The 22,349-nt window shown below is 47.8% G+C and overlaps 2 protein-coding genes across 2 annotated transcripts in view; one reads left to right on the top strand and one right to left on the bottom strand.

Annotated features, from left to right (window-relative positions):
- AMMECR1 (AMMECR nuclear protein 1) overlaps positions 1–5,405 on the bottom strand; it is a 231,784-nt gene extending 226,379 nt beyond the window's left edge. The window contains exon 1 of the mRNA XM_072817532.1: positions 5,038–5,405. The gene's annotated coding sequence lies outside the window, so the exon portion shown is untranslated. The remainder of the gene's footprint in view (positions 1–5,037) is intronic.
- A 5,309-nt stretch (positions 5,406–10,714) lies between these two features.
- Positions 10,715–21,913, top strand: RTL9 (retrotransposon Gag like 9). Its single transcript, XM_072815908.1, has 3 exons — positions 10,715–10,866; positions 16,143–20,252; positions 20,798–21,913. The coding sequence occupies exons 2-3, from the start codon at positions 16,221–16,223 to the stop codon at positions 20,912–20,914; spliced, it is 4,149 nt and encodes a 1,382-aa protein (XP_072672009.1). The 5' UTR covers positions 10,715–10,866; positions 16,143–16,220; the 3' UTR covers positions 20,915–21,913.
- Positions 21,914–22,349: the final 436 nt, after the last annotated feature.

Raw genomic sequence — 22,349 nt, 5'->3', positions numbered from 1 at the left:
TGGAGAAGCATCACAGATGAAGGACGTTAGAGCTGGATCCAGGGGGATGGAGGGTTTTTCCAGGAGGAGCAGTGGGGGTGGGGAAAAACATTCCAGGCAGAGGGAACAGTATTTGTGTGAAGGTTCATGTTCTGAATGGTGGGGCACCTGGTGTGGGATGTACAGTTGGTAGCAGTTGGAAGAGAGTGGAAAAGGTGGTTGGGATCAGCTTGTCCAGGGCTTTGTTGGCCAAGCTGAGTTTTTGCACTTTGTTCTGCGAGCAATAGGGAGCCATCAAAGGTATTTATTAAGGAAGAGGAATGACAGACCAGGAAGACAACTTTTTTTTCTGGGTGCCAGAGTGTGGAAGGACTGGAAGGGAGAGAAGACAAAATCAAGTAGGCCCATTGGAAGCCCATCGCAAGGTCCTGGCAAGAGGTGTCAAGTGCTCTGGACCAGGACTGTGGTAGTGAAAGCAAAGAAGAGGGGCCACTCCAGGGAGGTGTCCACAGGGAGAAATCACAGGGCTGGGTGTCTTGGAAGGTTAAGGAGACTGAGAATGTGACAATGACCCTGAGATGGCAGCTTGGGTCTGTGGCGATATTGTTAACCAAGATGGGGAATACAGACTATTAGTTGGCCGAATAATGAGTGGAGGCAGGTGACAAGCTCAGCTCGGACACGGATGCAGTGAGGCTTGCAAGTGGACATGTCCAGAAGGAAGCGGAATGGGAGATGGAGGCAGAGATGCCACCAGGGTCCAAGTGGCACTGGTTGACCCCATAGGACCAGATGGAGTGTCTCTTCTCCCATTTACTCCCCCAGGGCAAAGGCTGGAGCCGGAGCCAGGTGTTCGGTGGGGAACACCAGCCTGGGGTGACAAGATATGTTTTTTCCAGGTGCCCCCAGAAACATCATCCCTTCCCCTCAGGAGCAGTGGCTACTTTCCAGGGCAAAGGGAGGTGTTTTGTGTGCAGAACCCATGTCCACACAGGGGCCATGAGCTTTGAATTCTTGGCGGTGGGTGGAGGTGGGGGGTGTCTTCCAATGCAATCCAGTGCGTTGATGACTGGGCATTTGGGACAGAACAAATACCACAGCTACACAATGACCTCCAGAGCATTCAGTGTACACAACTGAGTCTTCAGTGCTAAGGAGCCAGGAGTACATTCATGAGGCATTTCTAAAGACCCAGTCTGTATGAACCACAGTCGGTCTCCTAGGAGTCCTAAAACCTTAATTAGGCCAGGCAGGCCCCATAACCAAATCCCATAATCCCACAAATTCACAACAACAAGTTAGGCATGAGAGTTTTAGTCATACTCTGAATTTGTAAGAGACCCCAAACTGCCATCTTCTTTCTGAGCCTCTGCATGACCCCTGACCAGCTCTTCTCCCCACCCAGATCTATGTATCCAGAACAGCCTCTGTCTCTCCTGAAGCCCTGAAGACATCTATGGATTTCTTGGTTAAATCCCTGGGACCACCCTAATAATGGTTCTACACATTTTATACGCAAGAACTCATTTATTCTTCATGAATATTACAGGCCCTGTTTATGCATATAGATGTAATATTTACAGTAACAATAATAGTGGATGTTTGCTGCATGCTTAATGTAGGCCAGCATGGTTCTAAACATGTTATAGGAGATAACTCCTAATTCCACGAGAGCAACTCTACCAGGTAGATGTTATTACTATCAATAGCCCCAACCAGCTCAAAATGCCTTGAGATAAAGGCTCTCGCCCATTTGGCACCTCAGGCAGATTGAGGTCTGCAGTCCAGATATGTGAAATTGTTCGGGGTCTTTGTGAAGCAGCTTAGAAGCTACTACCTGGACCAGTGACGGTCCGGGACTCAGAAGGCATTTACACGTCCTCCCAGAGAGAGAGAGTCATGTAGGCTAGGGCTGGTTACAGGAATCTGTCCTGTGACTCTGTCCTCTCTGTCTTCTGATCCTAGAGGAACCATAGGCATGCCTTGGGGTCCATCCTCCCCTTCCCCCCAGCCAAGCGGAGAACCCAGGAGGACTAGAATGCAGAGAGCACGCTGAGGGCATGCCTGCACAGAAAACAGAGCTCTTTCTGCCACCACACCCCTTGCAAGAGAGTGGATTCTGTAACCTCCGGAGTGGGTGGGGAGGGAGAAGAAGAGAGGAAGTGAAGGAAAGCCTCTTGAAGCTGCGGGCACCCTGGAGCCCAGACAAGGGAGTGTCCTGAGGGAGGGAGGGGGAGAAGAAGGGGTGTGTGTGTGGGGGGAGAGCAGCTGTGGGCCAGTAGCTACAGGGTCAGGGAGCCATAGTTGGTGCAAGCGGCAGTGGCTAGGTATCTCTGCATGCTCCAGATGCATTGAACCTAGCAAGAACCAGACAAAGTTTTAGGTGGGACTCTTCTCCTTTTTGTTAGTGCTTTGGGACCTGCATGCTTCTGGACCCTGCCCTCCCAGAGATAAGTCCCTTTCACTGCAGTGAAGCTCAGACTGTGTGGTTGGGGGAAGGCCAGGGAAGGATTTCATGAATCCTTAGCAGAGGTTCTATCTATTTAGTTGGGAGGAGGGGATGGATTGAAGGCAGAACTCATTGTGAGGAAAGGCTTGGGGACACTCTTACCTTGTGGGACTCAGTGGAAAAGGAGTGGAGGGCTACTTTAAGGAAATGGTGAGCCCCCGAAAAACTAGTGGTGTTAGATCTGCACTGTGCAGGACCATCTGATGCTCTAATCCATTCTCTGATGATGTGCACAGCAGAGAGCTGAGGATCTTAGCCACTGTCGATTTTTGTTAAGCACTTGCTCTGTGCCAGACACTGTGCTGGGCTTTATATGCATCAGCTCATTTGAACACTATCTGTGTGATCCTACTATTATTGTGCCCATTTTACAGATGAGGCTCAGGTAGGTTACATGACTTGCTCCCAGGCCGCACAGCTAGGGAGTGGTATAGCCAGGATTTAAAATCCGGTAGTCTTCCCCCAAAACCCTGTCCACTAGGCCCTAGGAAGGATGTGGGAATAGGGGAATGCCTTACAGCTTTTGGTGAACAATGCAAGTCAGTGTTATCTATCATGAATTCCCAGAAGTAGAAGTTCAATGCTGGCCCCAGAGGAAGGAAAGGCTGGGAGCAGAGTCTCAAAGCCTAATTCCCGGTGTAGCTCCCCCTTCCTTAATTAGGCCCACCCTCCTGGACTGGAGAAGTGCCAGGGTTAAGGGGTGACAATTTGATTTTTTGCACTGAGTTTTTTTTAACCGTTTCGAGAGCCCAAGGGTGCCCCAGCAGGGGAACTGTCCTACCTTCTGTCCCACACTAGTACGTGGGAGTCTTTCTACTCCGTGTACCTCTGTTTTACAAAGTGGGTCTTTGTCTTATTACCCTAGTCCTGAGTCTCTGCCTCAGTAAGCTGCTGTCAGGGTGGGATGCATCCAGGTAAAGCTTAACAGATTGACCCTCCCAAAAGGTTGGCATTTTAACTGATGCCAAAGCCCCAAGTCAAAGAATTATGTACTTAAGAATTTTCGAGCCCTTGGGAGTGGATGGGGAGAGATTTGGAAGGGCAAGGGAACGTTCTTAATACTCCTGGAATGCCATAAGGTTGATATAAAATGCAGGTGGCTGCCAAGCCAGAACCTGGATTATTTTGGTTATAATCAGAATCCATCACATAGAGCGACCCCCCTCCCCCCACCCAGCACTCAAGGCTTCGACAAAAAAGTCTTCCAGACCATTAATTTCCATGATTCAAGCATCTTTTTCTCAGAGCTCTTTGGAAGGAGGAGGGCTGAGAAACTGCATGAGTTACTAAAGACCACACAAACAGGCAGTAGTCAAAGCAAAACCAAATTCCTCCTGAGGCCAGTTTCCTTGTAGAGCCTGAGAACTCATTCGGTATCCACCGGACACAAGGTGAATTTCCCATTTTAATTCCTCCAGCACCCATATTAACGGCCTGAGAAATCGAAGGTAGCCATCCTTGGTCTAATGATCATCTTACAAAAAAAAATGATCATCTTACACCTTTCATCATCTTATGCCAATGACAGGGTTTCTTCTATGGGGCCATGTGGAGATAACAGAGCAAGACCTGCTGGCCTTGTCCCGTCCTTCTTCATGGCTGAGGAAGTAATCACAAAAGCCTACAAGGACACTGAGTTTGGGATGGTTCACAGTGCATTTTCCAAATGACTTCCTACCAAAGACAGTCCTTACCCTTGCCTCCAAACAAATTCTGTAGCCTACGAATGATTTGGTTTTGGTGTCAAAGGGGGGTGGTAAGCAATAGGGCCTGGCTCTGTTATCCTGGGCCATTTTGAGAGCAATTCAGGGAGCAGTCCCCAACAGAAGGGCTGAATACCCCCCCCCCCCATTTGTTATGGCTTCAGGAATGACAGGCTGGCCAGAGGCAGTCCAGCCTCTCAGGAAAGTGGTAAATAAAAGCATCTGAAATGCTTCTTTCCTGGGGAGCCTGTAGGCTATTTTGGTCTCTTTCCATTAAAATAGGAAGGCAGCAAAAGGGACCCTTTCACTGCAGAGCATGAAGCCTCCTCATTGTGGCAACCTTTCTCACTGCACTGAACCACATTGCTCCTCCTTTTTTTAAAACCATGGAAGAGTTTCTAAATTCTCATTTATATCCTCCTTCTTACCACGTCTTTCACTATTTTAGCAAATTGCTGCATAAAAGATGGAGAAGCCAGCAGGGGCTGTGCCCACAATAGTAGTTGTGGTGGCATTGAGGAAATTAAAATGCCAGGGGTGTGCTTCTCCCATTAAGTCTAACATGAGAAATTAAGTGTGCACAGCATTGATGAACAGAAGACCCTGAAGGATGGGCGAAGTTTCTGACATGCCTGGAGGGGGGTGCTTGGGAAAGAGTAAAGAGGCGTTTGCATTCTGTAAACTAAGAAGCAGTTCCGAAGGGTGGGGGGGGGGGGATTGTCAGGAATTCTTCCAACGCCATGGGCCTGCCCACACCTGAATCAGATTTTGATGACCTCCCTCGGGCCCTGCCCCTTCCCCCCTCCCCAAAAGACAGTGTGAGCGGCAGTGAGCCCCGGTACTTACAGGAGCAGAGGATTTTAGGGCAGGAAAATGGAGACCACAGGCTCTTGAATGCCTGCCGAGTCACTTGCATCAGATTAGGAAGTGGTGATTGGAAGAATAAGATGTTTGGAAAATCTTATCATTCTCCTCCTCCAGCCCGTGTCTTTTCACTCCACATGCACACTCAGACCACCCCCTAGGACATCTGTCTCTCCAGGCTGCCGGGGACCCCTCACCGTGAGGGTGCTGGCAGCCACAGTGCCTCTTGGAGCCTGTGTAGCCGGGCCAGGTAGTCAGGCTCCTGGGATTAGGTTGGCAAGAGCATCTGTCCCCCAAACGGATCAGCCCACAGAAAAAGGGAGAGCGAGCAAGCTGGAAAATGGGTCCGGGACCGAGCGCTCCAGGTTCTTAGCATGTTCCTGGCGTATTCTAAAAGTGGCATCCACAGCAGAGAAACTGTCCCAAAATAGCTCAGGCTGCCAATGCCTTGCTGAAACCTGAAAAAGAATTGCTGAATTCAAACATCTGGGTCTCTGTGGGTGTGTGATCAAAGTGTGGATTTGTTGGGGGGTAGGGGAGGAGGAACTCCAGCTATGAGCTTAGTAGAGGCACAAGGTCACCTGGGGCATGGCCTGCCTTCCCTTTGCCAACTTGCTTGAGTTGATTGGCAGCGTCAGAAAGCTTGCACATCCGTGCGGAGGCAGGGGACTGGTGGCAGGTCCCAGGGCTGCTTCTTTCATCCCAGGTCTCTGATGTGCTGACCCTCTAAAATAACAGCGCTCTATTTTCTGCATTTCAAACGAGGGGGACTGATACTGGGTGAAGGTCTCTTTAAGGTAATGCTTCAAAACTGGTGGAATTCCCTTTCCAGCAGATTTTTTCATTACCTTCAGCCTTTGGCTTTGGCGTAAGTCAATGTCAGCTTCTTAAAAGTCAACAGAGAAGAGCAAATAGTGGGGGCTCTCCATGTGACTTTGTTGGCATTGGGGCAATCTCCCGTCTCTGGCTTCTGAGCAGACGGCACCTGTACATCCTTGCCAATGATACTGAGAAGGATGAGGTCTCCACCCAGACATACAATCTCATTTTAGTATTTCCTGTGATCTCAGGATGCTCTCCTTTCATCAGGTATGTTGAGAGTTTTCGGGTGATCTGCAGAGAAAGTGGGTCAGTTATGTAGGAAGTTTAGCATATGTCTTCCATGGACCTGACTCGGGTCAAAGAAGATAAAGCACAGAGGTTGGGTTTTTCATTCCAGCTCGGCCTGATTTCTGCTGTGTGACTTGGGGCAGTCACTTCTCTTCTCTGGACCCTAGCTTCCACCTCTGTAAAATGCAAATAATGACAATCCCCATCCTAACCCTAACACAACAGTGTATGTAAAGATTAATGCAAAGAGTCAGAAGAATGCTACTATGGGACAGGCTTGTCACTCTCAGTAGATGGTGGCATTTTTTGGTTCTTCGGGGGACCCTCCTAGTTAGTAGCCACTAGCTTCCTGCATCAACGTGTGTATAGTAAGCCTGAAGCATACCATCGTACTAGACACTGTGGGCTTCATGCTTAAGGGTCAGTATCATTTCTACTTCCAAGGTGTGGGACTTGGGCTAGTTGCTTAACCCTCAGTAGCTCCATTTTCCCATCTGTCAAGTGGGTATGCAAACTAATAATAACATAGGTGCATAATTCCTTGTCTCCAGTCCTTGCAGTTAGGTGTCTTTTAGAGTTCAGGAGTTTTGGATTTTAGAAAAGTACTATGGTACATATCTGTTATATAACACCCATAGTGGGATCTGGGGCAGTCTCCTATGCCTGAATACATTAATATTTATAACTGGGATAAATTAATAGCCTGTTAATTCGAGTCCAATTTTGCCACTGAATAAACTTGCCATAAAGTTTCAGTTTTTGGAATCTCTTAGTTGTTAGAAAGGCAGGTAAGGAACTGTGGATGAATGAAAGAAACAAACAAGGCACCTGGATGGCTCAGTTGGTTAAGCATCTGCCTTTGGCTGAGCTCATAATCTCGGGGTCCTGGAATTGAGCCCCGCTTTGGGCTCTCTGCTCAGCAGGGAGTCTGCTTCTCATTCTCCCTCTGTCCCTCCTCTCTTGCTCATGTTCTCTCTCTCTGTCAAATAAATAAATTTTTTTTAAAAGAAAGGAACAAATATTTAGTGCTTGGCACATGCCAATTATTGTTTTAAGTAGTTTGTATGCCTAAACTCAATTAGTGAGACCCATAACCCTATGATATGGACATTACTGTCATAATCCCAAGGCCCAGAGAGATTAAATCACTCGCCGAGGGTCCCAAAGCCAGTACAAGATTGAGTTGAGATTCTAACCCAGACAGTTCAGCTTCAGAATCTGTGCTCTTAACCGCCTTCTCTATCTAGTCCATGGGGTTCAATTGAGGCTTTGGATGCCTATAGGGGCCAGATAAGTCATTGTGGAAAAGTAGAGGTGGCTGGGTGGGTACTGAAGCAAACTGGTGAGCCAATGCCTCACATACAGGAGAAGCATATTTAGCTCCAGCTGACTGCTGCCAGAACGAGGAGCTGAGTTTTTCTGTTTTCCCCAGAGGAGCCAGAAATCCCGCTCTTTATAGGAAGTCCCTGACTTTTCAGGGTTGGCAACTAATTTTTAAAATATGCTCAGAAACATTGTATGGGTCAAGGAAAATCTGTCTGCAGTCTAGACCCAGTCTGGGACCGCCAGTTTGCAAGCTCTGCAATGAGGAAATAGATATGAAAATGCTTTAAAAACTCAAAGACGTCTTCTAGAAATGTACGGTCTCATTTTAGGGTTAAGCTTTTCGTTGTTCTTGTCACCTCCCCCAACCCTTTGACTGTGGTCTCGTTTTTTTTTTTTTTTTTTTTTTTTTTTTTTTTTTGAAGACTGGTGTTCCTGGCCTGATGGAGATGAAAAGTCAGAATTCAGTGAACTTGAATGCTTCATTCCTTTGGCAGGCTGGATAAATGAGAAGCCTAGGTGTACTGGATGGGCTAAGCCTCAGAATTCCTGCCACACCCACGGGCCCCTTCTAAGGAGTTTCCATCCACAGACCCTAGCTGGGGGAAATAGCAGTTTCTTATGAATAGGTGGTTATGTTTGGTACCACGTGACCCAGCTTCCTCCTGGCAATAGCTGATTGAGCCAGGAGAGGGCATCTGATCCAAGAGCAGTCACTCTATAGGCTGGCAAGCAGCCTATGAGGGACCCCAGGATGAGAACTTGGCCCAACAAGCACAGTTGTGACTAAATTTGGGCCAATGAGAGTCTCGCACTTGGGGAGTTTGAATATGAGCTGTAGAAAGAGGGAACAGTTGACACCTGGAGCAGAAGGTGAACGCAGAGAAGCAGGTCCCACGAATAAGCAGGAGCAGGGGAGATTACTGAGCTTCACCTAGGTGCCAGACACCTGTCACATGTTTTGTTGTTTAAAACATTCCAAGAGCCTTTGAGGTAGGTACTATTACTCTCCCTGTTTTGTAGACAAGGAAACTGAGGCTAGGTAATTAAGTTCTAGGGTTGAAGCCCAGGCTTGTTTTATATAAAAATCAGGCTGTATGACTGCCCCCCCAAAGCCAGTGGTTCTTTATTTTTTTAAAGATTTTATATATTTATTTGAGAGAGAGAGAGGGAGAGACAGAGAGAGACAGAGATAGCGAGAGAGAGCACGAACAGGGAGGAGAGGGAGAAACAGGCTCTTTGCTGAGCAGGGAGCCCAATGTGGGGCTTGATCCCAGACCCCAAGATCATGACCTGAGCCAAAGGCAGATGCCTAACTGACTAAGCCACCCAGGTACCCCTAAGGCAATGGTTCTTAAGCTTTAGGGTTTCAGAATCACTTGGGTCAAAATGCAGCTTCCTTGGCTCCACCTCAGACCTACTGAGTCTGACTCTTGGAAAGTGGGGTGCATCCAACCTCCGCCCAACCTCCTCAAATCTGCATGTGCATTTTAGTAGTCCTTTTAGGGGGTGGCTGACACAGAGGTTCCCTGATCACACTCATCGAAATTCAGTTTGGGAAAGTTTGGGGGGGTACTGTGTACTGCCTTGACCTCATCTTCAAGAACAAGGTCAATGTCAACAGATGGGGCCAGACTCCAATTTAAACCCCTTGGATCTGGGGCTGATTCTGCAAGAGGATATCAGCTTGTCCTCTTTCCTGATCTGGGAGGTGAACCCCGACACTGGTTATCTCAGGGCAAGTGACAGGGCTGAAATGAATGCCCAGCAGTTTGTCTGGAGGACCCCATCTGCTCTGCAAGGTACAGAGCTCCCAGCCCACATGTGTTCACTAAGCATTTTCCACGAGGAGCACAAATTGCAGGAACTTGGGGGCATGGGCAACAAAGAACAGGAGAAAAAATGACCAAATACAGAGAGATGGATTGTAAACCATGGGATTGAAAATGTAAACCTAACTTCTTCGGCCGAATGTGGCCATTCTCAGCCCTACAATTATTGTGTAAGAATTCTGTTCACGCGTTTATTGATGCCATTGATAAAAATGTTGTACGGGACAGGATCAAGACTGGCAGCCACTTCTTGGATTGCCGTGGAAAGAGCCCTACTCTGGCCATGGTATTGAGCCAGTTTTGAATTGATCTGCCTTTAGGAACTCTGCCTGGGAAGACGAGTTATGGTCTGAATTTTGCTTGGAGAGCCTTCAGCCGGAAACAGGTCTGTGATCCAAACACTTAATGGCATCAGGCACGTATCAGACATGAGGGCTACGTCGTCCAAGGGGTGGCATAGGTCAGATGTGTTGGCTAAGTCCTGTCTCAGCATGGCTTGAGTCTGAGCTTGGCCACTTTTATTTTTCTCACATTCATTCCTGTGGACGCTTTCTTTATCTAATGTGAGTGTCTTCACTTAGGCTAAGGTCAAACTCTACTCTCCCGTCTTCTGGCCAGAGAGCCTTCCTGTCTTATAGGTATCTGATCTTATCTATGTTGATATTCTAGCTCTGAATGATTCCCTAAAGCAGGTCCTTGGACAAGTGCCCACCTTTCAGGAAAATTGCAGCAGCCCTCCGTGCAATGAGAATGCCCGAGGACTATGTAGTCCGTGTTCTGTAAAGTGAAATCTATTTATTTAAACGACTGTCCTTTATTCTGAGAAGATTGCCTTCTCTTTTCATGTTTAGAGAAAGCCCTTGCTTTTTTTTTTCATGAAATGATAATTTGGGGTTGTTTTGTTTTGTTTCTTAATGCCTTTCCTTGGAAAAATCAAAATCCAGCAAAGTCCCCCATTTCTTTGCTTTGCAATAGCTGTGAATCTGGGAACCTGGTCTAATTGGTCCAGTTTTGCCAGTACCTCGAGGTACCTCCTCTGACCACTTATGTCCTAAGTGCTTATAAATTACCTGCTTCATAATCTGCAGCAGAATCTCTCCGAGGATTGACATTAAGCTTACAGCTCTGGAGTTTACAGTATACTGGTCTGTAGTTTCCTTATTGAAGAAAATTGGGACACTGCCCACTCCCAGTCCTCCGGTATCCCTCCTGTTCTTTCCAATTCCACAGATCCTTCAGGACAGCACCTAACATGAGGCAGTTCCGTTTGCTCCTCTTATAATGTTCTTATCCCTATAGAGTTGGACATGCATATACATGTTGTTTGGGGAATTTGCAGCACATCCAATGAAAGCGTAATTCCCAACTAACAGTCAAATCTTTCTCCTTGGAGCTCCCCGGAACACACCTACCCTCTCTTCCATATGACAGCCCTTCACAGACTTGAAGACAGTGTTGTGACTCTCCCGTGAGTTAAGAGCACCAGCTGAGTCAGAGAGACCCAAGTGACAAGCGCAGCTTCACTCTCTCAGCCGTGAGAGCCAAGGTAAGTAGCTTGATTTTATTTTCTCTCTACTTCAGTTCTTTCACTGATTTATAAAATGGGGTTTAAAAAAAACCACCCCACTTCATTGGTTTATTGGGCAATAAATAATGTGATGTATGTAAAGTGCTGCCTGGCAGGGTGAGCATTCAGTAAATACTGGCTATTTCCACCTCCCCTTCATTTATAAAGAGCCGAGTGGGCATTTGAAGCATCAGGGCTGTTGGGGAGCAAATAGGTGAGGAGAGTTTCTCTCTCCCTAATTGATCAGGGAAGGCAGAGGACCCTGACATAGAGCAGGTCTTTCTTTTTTTTTTTTTTTTTTTTTTTTTTAGGTCTTTCTTTATCATTATCCCAAGGTGGTCTATTTTCACTTAACCAGATGCTTGTTTGCTAGGGCTGGGGGAGAGGATATTGTCGAGAATCTAGGGAAAGGTTTATTTTCAAGAGCTGGAGAGCTATTTGTTGACATATTGAACCGTCTCTTGTTTATTCTTATTTCCCCGAGCAGCTTGCCATGCAATCCCCCAAACTCAATTACCGTTTGTGAGGCGGCAGGATCATGACACCTCCTAGCCATATTGATCAATGCAGACTGGGCAGGACGTGAGGGACCTAAGAGATGCTAAGCAGCAACTTCTGGGCTTTTCTTTCCTTAGAAGGCCTCCCCTTTCTGTGTTTGTAGAGGCACTGACATTAATAGTCTGTGCCCCAAATGGACTGAGCATGCAGTGAGAACTGTGTCTCTCTCAGTAGCCTCCTTCGAAGTACGCTGATGACGACTGGTCACCAGCGACCAGACCTTGGAATCCTGGCGTGACCAGTGCCAGAATGGTTTTCCAACTGTAGCTCTTTGCACACACTGGGTTTTGCAAGCAATTGCATGATATGAACTCTGAATGCCATTGCAGCTAGAAAAAGTTTGGAAGGAGACACACCCAACTGTGAACAGACGGAGGAATGGGACTTGAGGGGATGGGGGGTGGGGTAGGCTCGGGACTAGCTTTATTTACATGTAGAATTTCTTTTTTTTTTTTTACATGTAGATTTTCAAGTTTTTATCCTGAGACTATGTTCCTAGATTATTTGTGTCATTATCAGGCATAAATAAAAGTTAGAAAAATGAGAGATTGCTTTTCACAACAAAACAGAGCAGAACAAAATACAAAATAAATGCAAGCCACTGGATACATTTTTCAGAGGTCACTACTAACCGAGGAGCTGAAGAGCACAAGCCTTAAGTGTGTTGGGAGAGTAAGGTTGCTTAGAGATCCCTAGAGAGCGTGCAGGGAGAGCAGGAAAGAGGGCTAGACATAGAACCCCAGGGTAACACACCTTTTTGCAAAAGAAAAATAACGTTTTCCCCCTCAAATACAAGTAATATGGATCCATTATAGTTTGTATCTGTATAGTCTATACATTATAGAAAATACAGATAAGAAAACGATAGAAATCCCTTTTAATCCCACTGCTCAGGTATGGTCACTGTTAACATTTTGCTTTATTCTATATCCTTCCAGATTGTATGTTTTTCTATGCAAAAATACACATAGTTATTTTATAAAAATCAGCTTGTCATTTTCAATGGCTGCTACAAATCCACCATGATTTGTTTAACCATTACATGACTTGTGTTCTAACACTGGCATTTGAGGTCATTGCCAAATTTTTCTGATCATAAACAACCATGCTTTCTAGTTGTGTGAACTTGGGAAAGCGAATTAACCTCTCTGTGCGTCTGATTCCTCATCTGGAAATGAAGGTGATAACCATACCTGGCACATAGGGTTGTCATAAAAAGCAAGATCCTGTATGTAAGGTGCTTGGCACAGTAAATGCTAGCTTTCCTGATTAGGTATAATAGTAATAATAGCAATTGCTATTGTTGGTTTTCCCGTGAGTATCTCTTGGTATAAGGGAGAGTGGGGAGCTCTGGGGTCAAACGGAGCTGTGTGCTTTTGGTCATGGCAGTTCACCTCACTGGAGCTCAGTTTTCTTATCTGTAGAGTGGGAACTAATAAAACCTAGCTCACAGGGAGGCTGTCAGGATCAAATGAGAGAATGTAAAGCCCTCAGTGCCGTTCTTGGTCTATGGGAAGAGCTCAATCAAAGTCAGTTGGTGTTATTATTATTAATATTACTATCATGATTTCCATCAGTGAGTCAGCCACTGGTGGGGGGTGGAAAGAGGAAGATGGCAGGGAGTCTAGCACTTGTGGCATTTCCAGCCACTTGTCTGATTCCAAAGAGAGAAAATGATTTGGGGATCACGTTGACCCGGGCCCAAATCTGAGCTTTGCCATTTGCTAGTTCTGGGACTTGGTTGCAACTTCTCTAAGCCTGTTTATCCATTTACAAAATGAAAATGGCATCGGTGCCTATGTTGTAAGTGTTGTCTTGGGTCCCAAAGGATATAACCCAAATATAGTGCTTAGCCTGAGTGGTCGAGTATTGTTAGTTGCTAATTATGAGCGTGGAAGGGTTTATAAATGACCTGAATGCCCCCCTCAAACCCTCAGACTCTGATTCCCTATATACCCAGGCTACTTAAACTTCCCCCCCTGAAGGCTTTGCCTTGCTCAGGGCTCAAGGACCAATTCGGCCCCTAGTCGGATGGTTAATAGAATCATGATTCGGACAGTTCGAGGGCTCTGGTAAACCTTTCTGCTAGTTCTACTCTGACCTTGTGCCCCAGATGTAGAAAGCAGGCTGGAGCCCTGCTTCTGTGAGCAAACCCTCACCTGGCATGCTCAAGAATGGTGTGCTTTTTTGCCGGCTGTCTGTGCACCCTAGAGCTTCACAGTCATATTCTTGCCCTGTGGCAGGGACACTGGTTGACAGATTCCCCACCGTGTATCTGACACTGGGGCAAATTGGCTTTTTGTTATTACCATGGCAGGCGTCTATTAATAGCACCACGGTCCATCCTCTCAAACCTTGCTCTCCCTGCACCTGAAACTCTTGGAACTCTCCGGACTGTTGCTTGCACTCGGCCTCTGGCCGTGGCTGTGGTTCACCTTACCTCTAACCTCTGCCCACACTTCCACATTATACTGGTGACATTGCCTGGTTCCCAGGACTCCTGGGTCTGCTCAGCTGCAGAGGATGTGTCTCATTTCTGTCTCATCTCTTTAATTGTGTGCATCTCCTCTTTTCCCTGGGACAGCCAGAGGTGGGCAGAGTGGGCTGGTGCAACTATTGGGGGTGAGGGGAAGTGGGGTGGAGTTGCATAGGCCAAGTGCTAAAGTGGAGCTTCTGGAGGGCTGTCAAATGAAAGGTGGCCAGAGGCAAATGTCAGAGCCTATATAGAGGCAGGAATCTGGGACCAGAGAGACAGAGCAAGCACTAGCAAGTCAGGAGCAGTGGGGCGGGTGGGCGGGCAGGCTGGCTGGCTGGCTGGCGGGCAGGAGGGGGGCGTGGCAGGGGATAGCTAAGGGAGATTGCAGAGAACAGCTGCTGGTACTGGGTCTTACTTTAATGAACTGGGCATGGGGCATAAGTAAACTGGCCAGCCTGAAAGAGCCAGGGGCGCAAAGGACATACTCTCTTCTCCCTAACTGGCAAGGTAAGATCTTCCTGGGTTTTGCCTGGTGGGAAACTGTAGCATGTTCAGGGATTTTTCTGAAGATGAGAAGTGGACATCTATGAATGGTCTTTTGACTCATCTTTCCCATTGCACCGATTATTGGAGTAATCAAGGTGCCAGCAGGAGGCTAGTATTTCTCTTACTGTGCCCCGTTTCAGGGCTGTCCAGGCTAGAGATGGGTGGGAGGGCTGTTGATGATGTGACTAAGAGGGAGAGAAGGCAGACACGGTGGATCATTACAGTACAGTGAGAGCACATTATGGCATAGTAGGGGGGCTCTGGCATGGAATGTACCTGGTGATCTGTGTGACTGCAGGCAAATTATTAAGCTTCTCTGGGCCTTAGATAACTTGTTTGTAAGATGAAGATGGAGTACCCAAATCTCTTAGCTTTGTTGTACGGACCAATTGAGATGGTGCATATAAGTGCCTAGTGGAGTGCTTGTCAGTCAATGCATGCTCAAGAAATGTTCACTGTTGGTCTTTCTGTTGTTAGTAATCTCATTATTATTATGGAGGCATAATGCCACGAAATTGATGACTTTTGTGACATTGTCAAGTGTTCCATTTTTGGCATGGGCAGGCTGTGGGAATGCATTGACATTGTGTGATATGTGTGTTCCTTTCCAAGCTATGTGCCAAGAATCCCCTTCTGGGGCCACTTATGGGGGTGGGCAGGTGGGGGTGAAACTCTAGGACTGCCCACCCAAGCGTCATCAGAGAAACTTGAAATCTGTACAAGCTATAGACTATTCAAGAGATGTCGGAACAGTAACTTAATGAAGTGTTAGGGATGCCAAAGGTTAGACAACCCCGAGGAGGACGTGATAGTAAAATCATACAATTTTTACTATCACAGTGATCCTATTTTAGCCCCAACCTTGACTAATCTGAGAAAGCTGGTAAAATGGGAATAATACCATCACACAGGGTATCAGATTCAAATGGGATATTGCTTGCAAATCCCCACACCTTACAGTTTGAATTTGTATGCAGTTGCCTAAGTACAGTGCCTGGAACACACTAAGTGAGCAACACATGGTAATAGTAGTGGCTGTGGTGTTTGTCAGTAATGAAAAGGATACACAGGATTTTCAGTTCATGGAATGCTGTGATCATAAATAGGGTCTTCGGTTTGTGGCTCAGATAAGTGCCTTGCTTTTCCTGAGAGAAACCTTCAGGGCCATCAGAGTAGCAGAATGGAGACTCAACCCCGGGCAGGTCTCAATGAGCCCTAGGAACTAATGATCAGCCTGGAACAAAGGGCTTTCTCCTGCAGGTCCGCCAGTCCTTTGGCTGCCTTGTGAGTGCTCTGGTGGGACAGGAAGCCGTACTTCTCACAGTTTCCCACAAGGTGGCGCTGCTGCTTCATTTGATCCAGGCCGGCCCAGGCTCCTGTAGGCTGAGCTAGCAGAGGTTCATAGCATCTATAAATGGAGAGGTTGTGCTGTGCTGTGCTGTGCTGAGCTGTGCTGTGTGACCAAGTGGGTTGGTTTGAAAACGATGGGGTGGAAGGGATCTTTGCTCCAGCTTTAAGTTCATTCTTGCTGCACAGCTTCTTTAGCCTGATGGGCCCATTTCTGGTGCCACGTAGCTGGCAACAGGTGTAAAAGGTCTCTGTCACAAATCTTTGGTCTTTTCCTCAATCTTTTCAATACTGGCTTTTGACTACTAAACTTGTTTCCCATTTACAGATTTTCTTGCCATTTGGGCTTCAGCAAGACTTCCTGATACCATCACTTTAGGGACTCTCTCCACATTATCTTGTGGCCATGGCAGATATGTCAATACCTTTACATTCACTCCGATTCAACAATATGCTGAGGGAAGAAAATGTTGACCCCCAAAACAGGGGGACAGCCTTCTCTGGACCAGTACTAGAGACTCAAGCGGAGGTCCAAATCCTGCATTCCCATGTACAGCCTATAATCTCAACATCAGCGTCAGACCCTGGAGGGATGTCTGCACAGTTGATGACTTCCCCAGCCTTTGATGCCATGTCTACCCCTCTAATGGGAGCACCAAACTCTGGAGCACTGTCCCCACCACTGATGCCAGCCTCAGACTCTGGGGCACTGTCCCCATTGCTAATGCCAGCTCCAGATGCAGAAGCACTGTCCCCTTTGCTAATGCCAGCCTCAGATTCTGGAACGTTGTCCCCATTGCTGTCCACTTCAGACTATGGATTAATGTCCCCAGGGCTGATGACAATTCCCGACTTTGGAACAATGTCCGCAGCACTAATGGCAGCAGCACATCCTGCAGAGATCTCACCATTGGCAATGCCAGCTTCATCCTCTGGAGCGATGTCCACACCTATGATGAGCACTCCATCCTCTGAAGCGATGTCCGCACCATTGATGCTGGCCCCAGATCCTGGAGAGGTATCTTCACTCCAAATTTCAGACATAAACCCTGGAGTGATGTCCACACAGCCAATGCCAGCTCCAGGCTCTGAAGCCATGTCACCACTGCAAATTACGGATGAAGACACTGAAGCAATGTCCAAAGTCCTAATGACTGCTTTGGCCTCTGGAGAGATATCTTCACTGCTAATGTCAGGCACCGACTCGGAAGCCATATCCTCACTGATAATGTCAGCCCTAGCTTCAGAAACATCAGTCCAGCAAGCAAGCACCCAAGACTCTGGGGAGATGTCCACTCAGCTAATGTCAGGCCCAGATTCCGAAGGAATATCTTCACCGCTAATGTCAGCTCCAGGTTCTGGAGCCATGTCTACACCACTCCTGTCAGTCCCAGATGCTGGGGAGGCATCCACAGTGCCAAAGGCAGCTCCAGACACTGAAACAGTGTCCCCACTGCTAATTACAGCCCTAACCTCTGGAGTGATGCCCACCCAACTGATGTCAGCCCAAGACTCTGTAGTGATGCCTCCACAGCTAACACCAAATCTAGAATCTCAAATCATGTCTACTTCACCAATGACAGCAGCAGCCTCTGGGGGGATGTCCACAGCACCAGTGAAAGTCTCAGACTCTGGACCAATGTCCATATCATGCACGAGAGCTCTAGCCTCTGGCAATGTGCCAACATTTCTAAAGACAGTCCCAGACTCTGCAGCATTGTCCACCCCACCAATGATGATCACAACCTCTGGAGCCATGTCCACTGAGCAAATGTCAACCATGGCCTCTAGAGTCATGTCTACACAGTTCACAATGGCCAGAACTTCTGGAGCAGTGTCTACAGGCTTTATGAAAGCGACAACCAGTGGGGCAATGTCCACACCGCAAATGAGATCCCCGGCCTCTGTGATGATGTCCACGCCCCTAAGGAGAGTCCCAGCCTCTGGGGCAGTGTCCACACACCCAATCACAACCCAAGCGTCTGAGACGATGTCCACCCCGCAACTATCAACCCCAGCCTCTGGAGCAATGTCCACACTGCAAATGAGAGCCCCTGTCTCTGGAACCATGTCTATGTCACAGAAGAGAGCCTCAGCCTCAGGAGTGACAGCTGTACCACAAATGAGAGCCTCAGCCTCTGGAGCCATGTCCACCCCACGGATGACAGTCAAAGCCTCCAGAGCAATGTCTACACTGTTAATGAGAGACACAGCCTCAGGAGTGATGTCCTTGCCACAAATGAGAGCTATGGCCTCAGGCACGTTGTCCAAACCACTAACGACAGCCAAAGCCTCAGAAGCAATGTTCATGCAGCAAATCACAACCACAGCTTCTGGAGAGGTCTCCACCATGCTAATGAGAGACACAGCTTCTGGAGCTCTGTCCGTCCGGCAGATGACAGACATCGCCTCTGTGGGGATGTCCACACCACTAATGCGAGCCCCAGCCTCTGGAGACATGTCCATACCACAGATGACAGCTGCAGCTTCTGGAACGATGTCCATGCCTCTAATGGGAGCCCCAGGCCCTGGAGGAATACCCACAGCATTAATGAGAGCCACAGCCTCTGGAAAGATGCCTAGTCAGCCAATGAGCACCCACGACTCTGGAGGGATGTCCATGTCGTTCATGAGATCCATGACCTCTGGAGGGATGTCCTCACTGCAGATGCAAACACCAGTTTCTGACATGATGTCTACACCAAAAATGAGAGTCCCAGCCTCTGGGATGATGTCCATACCACTAATGAGAGCCCCAGACCCTGGAGAGATGTCTGCACTGCTCACAAGAGCTTTGTCCTCTGGAGAGATGTCCCCACCACTAATGAGACCCCCGGTGTCTGGAGAGAGATCCACATCTTGGAGAGTCCCAGCTTATGGAGCAATGTCTACTCCACCAATGATGGCTCCAGCCCCTGGAATGATGCCCATGCCACAAATGAGGGCTGCAGTCCCCAGAGCAGTGTCCACACCGCTAATGAGATCCACAGCCTCTGAAGTGATGCCCATGCCTCAAATGACAACTACAGCCTCAGGAGGGGTAGCCCTGCCACTAATGAGGACCCCAGCCTCTGGAGCAACATCCATGCCACAGATGATGCCTGCAGCTTCTGGAGAGATGTGCATGCTATCAATGCGAGCTCCAACCTCTGGAGTAATGTCCCCACCACTAGTAAGAGCCTCTGTCTCTGGAATCATGACCACACCACTAAGGAGACCTTCAGCCTCTGAAGCTGTGTGTGCAGAGATATGGAGCGGTCCAGCCTCTGGAAATATGTCCCCTGTGCAAATGAGAGCCATGGCCTCTGGAGAGATGTCTAAGCCATTAATGAGAGCCACAGCCCCTGGAACGATGCCCATGCCATTGATGTCAGCCGTGGCTTCTGGAGACATGTCTGTGCCACTAATGAAAAGCATGGCCTCTGGGGCAGTGTTCGCACTGCAAACAAGAGTCACAAATTCCGGATCCATGTCCTTGCCACAAACAACACACACAACTTCCGGAAGGATGCCTGCACCACCAATGACAGCCTCAGCTTCTGGAATGATGTCCATGCCACTTGTGAGAGCCACAGCCCCTGGGGGGATGTCCGTGCCACAGATGAGGAGCCCGGTCCCAGGAGCCATGTCCACACCACAGATGGCAGCCGCTGCCTCTGGAACGATGTCCATCCTGGAAATCAAAGCCACAGACTCTGGAGAAACATCTGCTTCTCATGTCACCATCACAGCGTCTGGATCAAAGTCCACACCACGCACAACTGCCCCAACCGCTGAAACAATGAAGCCACCACCAGAGGAAGTCCCATCCTTTGGCATGCTGACCCCAGCACTCTGTTACCTCTTAGAAGAACAGGAAGCAGCCCGGGGTGCCTGCTCGGTGGAGGAGGAGATGGAGGTCAATGAGGAGAAGCAAATGAAGGGCTTTTTGAACGACTCCGAGAAAATGGCATTTCTGGTGTCTCTGCATCTGGGGGCAGCGGAGAGGTGGTCCATCTTGCAGATGGAGGTAGGAAACCCCCTCTCCAATGAAAACAAATCCTTCCTGAACAGATCACAGGGCTTATATGACTCCCTCTCCGAGATAGACATCCTCAGTGCTGTTCTTTGCCACCCCAAGCAGGGCCAGAAGTCCGTCCGGCAGTACGCCACTGACTTCCTGCTGCTGGCCCGACATTTGTCTTGGTCTGATGCCATTCTACGGACCAGGTTTCTGGAAGGACTCTCAGAAGCTGTTACCACCAAAATGGGCCGGATCTTCCTGAAGGTGGCCGGCAGCCTAAAGGAGCTGATAGACAGGTCTCTCTACACTGAGTGCCAGCTGGCTGAAGAGAAGGATTCCCCGGGCAGCTCCAGCCAGGTTCTGCTGTCAGCCTGTAAACGGAATAATGAGGAGGCAATGGAGAATGAACTGAACTCTTATCAGCAGACCGAGGAGGTAATGATGGGGAAATACACTCAAGGGGAGTGGTGGGGAGTGATGGGGAATGCTCCTTTGAATAGAATAAGGAAGAGATGAGGGGAAGACGTTGAGCTTCTAGCCCATAACCCCCAAGCTGGAGTTTCATCAGTGGCCTGGCTAGGCAGTTATTTGGGGGTGTATTAACCACTTTGAAGCAACTCCCCAGCTCCTGTTCGTGGGAGCCTGGAGTGGCTAAAGGTCTATGTCTTCTGATTGTGAGGGAACCAGTTGGGGCCCAACTCACCAATTATCCTAAGGGAGGGATCATCTTTGGATCATCTTTGGGGGGGCTGAGTCTTACCTACAGGCACATGTGTTGTGTACCCAGATCACTAGGGAAATTGGCTAGCCTAGTCCTCGGTCACAGATTATGCGCTAACATGGTATATGGTCAAGCCAAGTTTCTTGAACTGCTAAGTTACTGACAGTAACCACGCAGAACTCCCTTATCATAGTAAGTGTGGCTCTTACCTCTGCTGGTTTTTGTTTGTTTGTTTGTTTGTTTGTTTTCTCACTCTCAGCACCAGCATGTTCCCAAACGCTGTTACTACCTGAAAGAGCATGGAGACCCTCAAGAGGGTCTGCATGACCACCTTCGACAGAGCACAGGGCATAACAAGGCCCCCACCAACAAGTAATGCTTTCTGGAATCTTCTCCTGTGATGTCTGACTCCGCTGCTAACTTGAGGACTGGTTCCTGGACCCATTCCATTCAATTACATCATAAATCTTGTGGCCTTCCCCCCTTCAGACTCCCCCTCCAGGCACATCCCATCCACCCCCCAACTCCCAGTTGTTTGACTTGTCCTTCTCTTTTACTCCACATGCCTATGACTTGCCCTGACAATCAGAAGTGTGGACTTCAAGAGTGTTTGGTGTGTGAGGTTCTGAACTCCTATTGCCATTGAGGCCAGCCCTAGTTCCTGGTCCAGGGAGAAGTCTAGGCAGGAGAAACCATATCCTACCTCAAAAACACCTTAGAGTGTCTTGCCACATGTCATCAGGCAAACGTGAGGAAGCCCTGGTCCCATTTCACCTGGCAGGGGAACCTATAAGGAGAGTGATGCCCACTCCTAAACCACCCTTTTCATATGCCCCAACTCATAGCACCCAAAATGGGTCTCCAGAGCCCTTGCCCTGTTAATAGTCTCCATCTTGAACCATTCATTTTGACCCACAATAGTAATCATAGTAATGGCTGACATTTACTGATTATGTATTATGTCACAGGTACTGGCTAATTGACAAGCACCATCTCACTACATTCTTATCATAACCCCCAATTTGTTCTTGTGTTGTCAACTTATGACTTCTTGATCTTTTGTTTATGGCCCTTGTTTTGTTTCTCAGTGTCAAATTGCTAGCTCTGACTCTTGGTGGCCCCCTCAGTAATTAAGTGCCCCTGCTCCCCTTGGCTATTGTGCTTCGTGGCCAGCACTCTTGATAAAGGTCTTGTCTTTAAACAGGCATAGATAGTTAGAACTTACTATGCACAGTATTTGCCTTCAGGTTGGTAGGATTGTGGGTGTTCTTACTTTCCTCTTTCTACTTCTCTGTACTTTCCAGATTCTCTGCAGTAAGCATGTATTACATTTGTAATCATAAAAGTCAATAAAGTTCATTTATGAAAAACAGAATTAACTGTGGCTGACAGAATTTGATTCATGGAGTCCTTCATTCAGTCAATATTGTTTGATCTAACATGTGTCAGCCACTGTTTTAGGGACAGATAGATAAAAACCCTGATAGAATGAAAACTCCATTCCCGTTGAAGGGGTAATGAGTGAGAAAACACATATGTAAGATGGACTGAAATAATGGTAAAGGCTATGAAGACAAGAAGTCAGGATAGTGGGGAATCTGACACTAATAGGGCCAATTTATTTATTTAGTAACAGTCCATGTAATTGGGTTACTCATAGATCTTTTAAAAACAGTAGGAGCGGCATGATAAGAAACATTATAGAAAGCTAACTTGACCACAGTTTGGAGGCAGGATAGGGGAAGGGGTCAGACGGCAGTTGTGAGTCCCCTGATGTAAATAATACAGGTAACTGTCTTGCCAGCTCACTC

Source organism: Canis lupus, chromosome X (genome assembly GCF_048164855.1).
Source record: "Canis lupus baileyi chromosome X, mCanLup2.hap1, whole genome shotgun sequence".
In the NCBI taxonomy this organism is placed as follows: Eukaryota; Metazoa; Chordata; class Mammalia; order Carnivora; family Canidae; genus Canis; species Canis lupus.
Note: the sequence above shows the minus strand (reverse complement) of the source record. Positions and strands in the feature narration are given on the sequence as shown.

Excerpts from the sequence above, each read along its gene's own strand:
- RTL9 (XM_072815908.1), top strand. The coding sequence starts at position 16,221 with ATGGCAGATATGTCAATACCTTTACATTCACTCCGATTCAACAATATG. Across the intron at positions 20,253-20,797 it reads CTTATCAGCAGACCGAGGAG|CACCAGCATGTTCCCAAACG; the intron begins GTAATGATGGGG and ends TCTCACTCTCAG.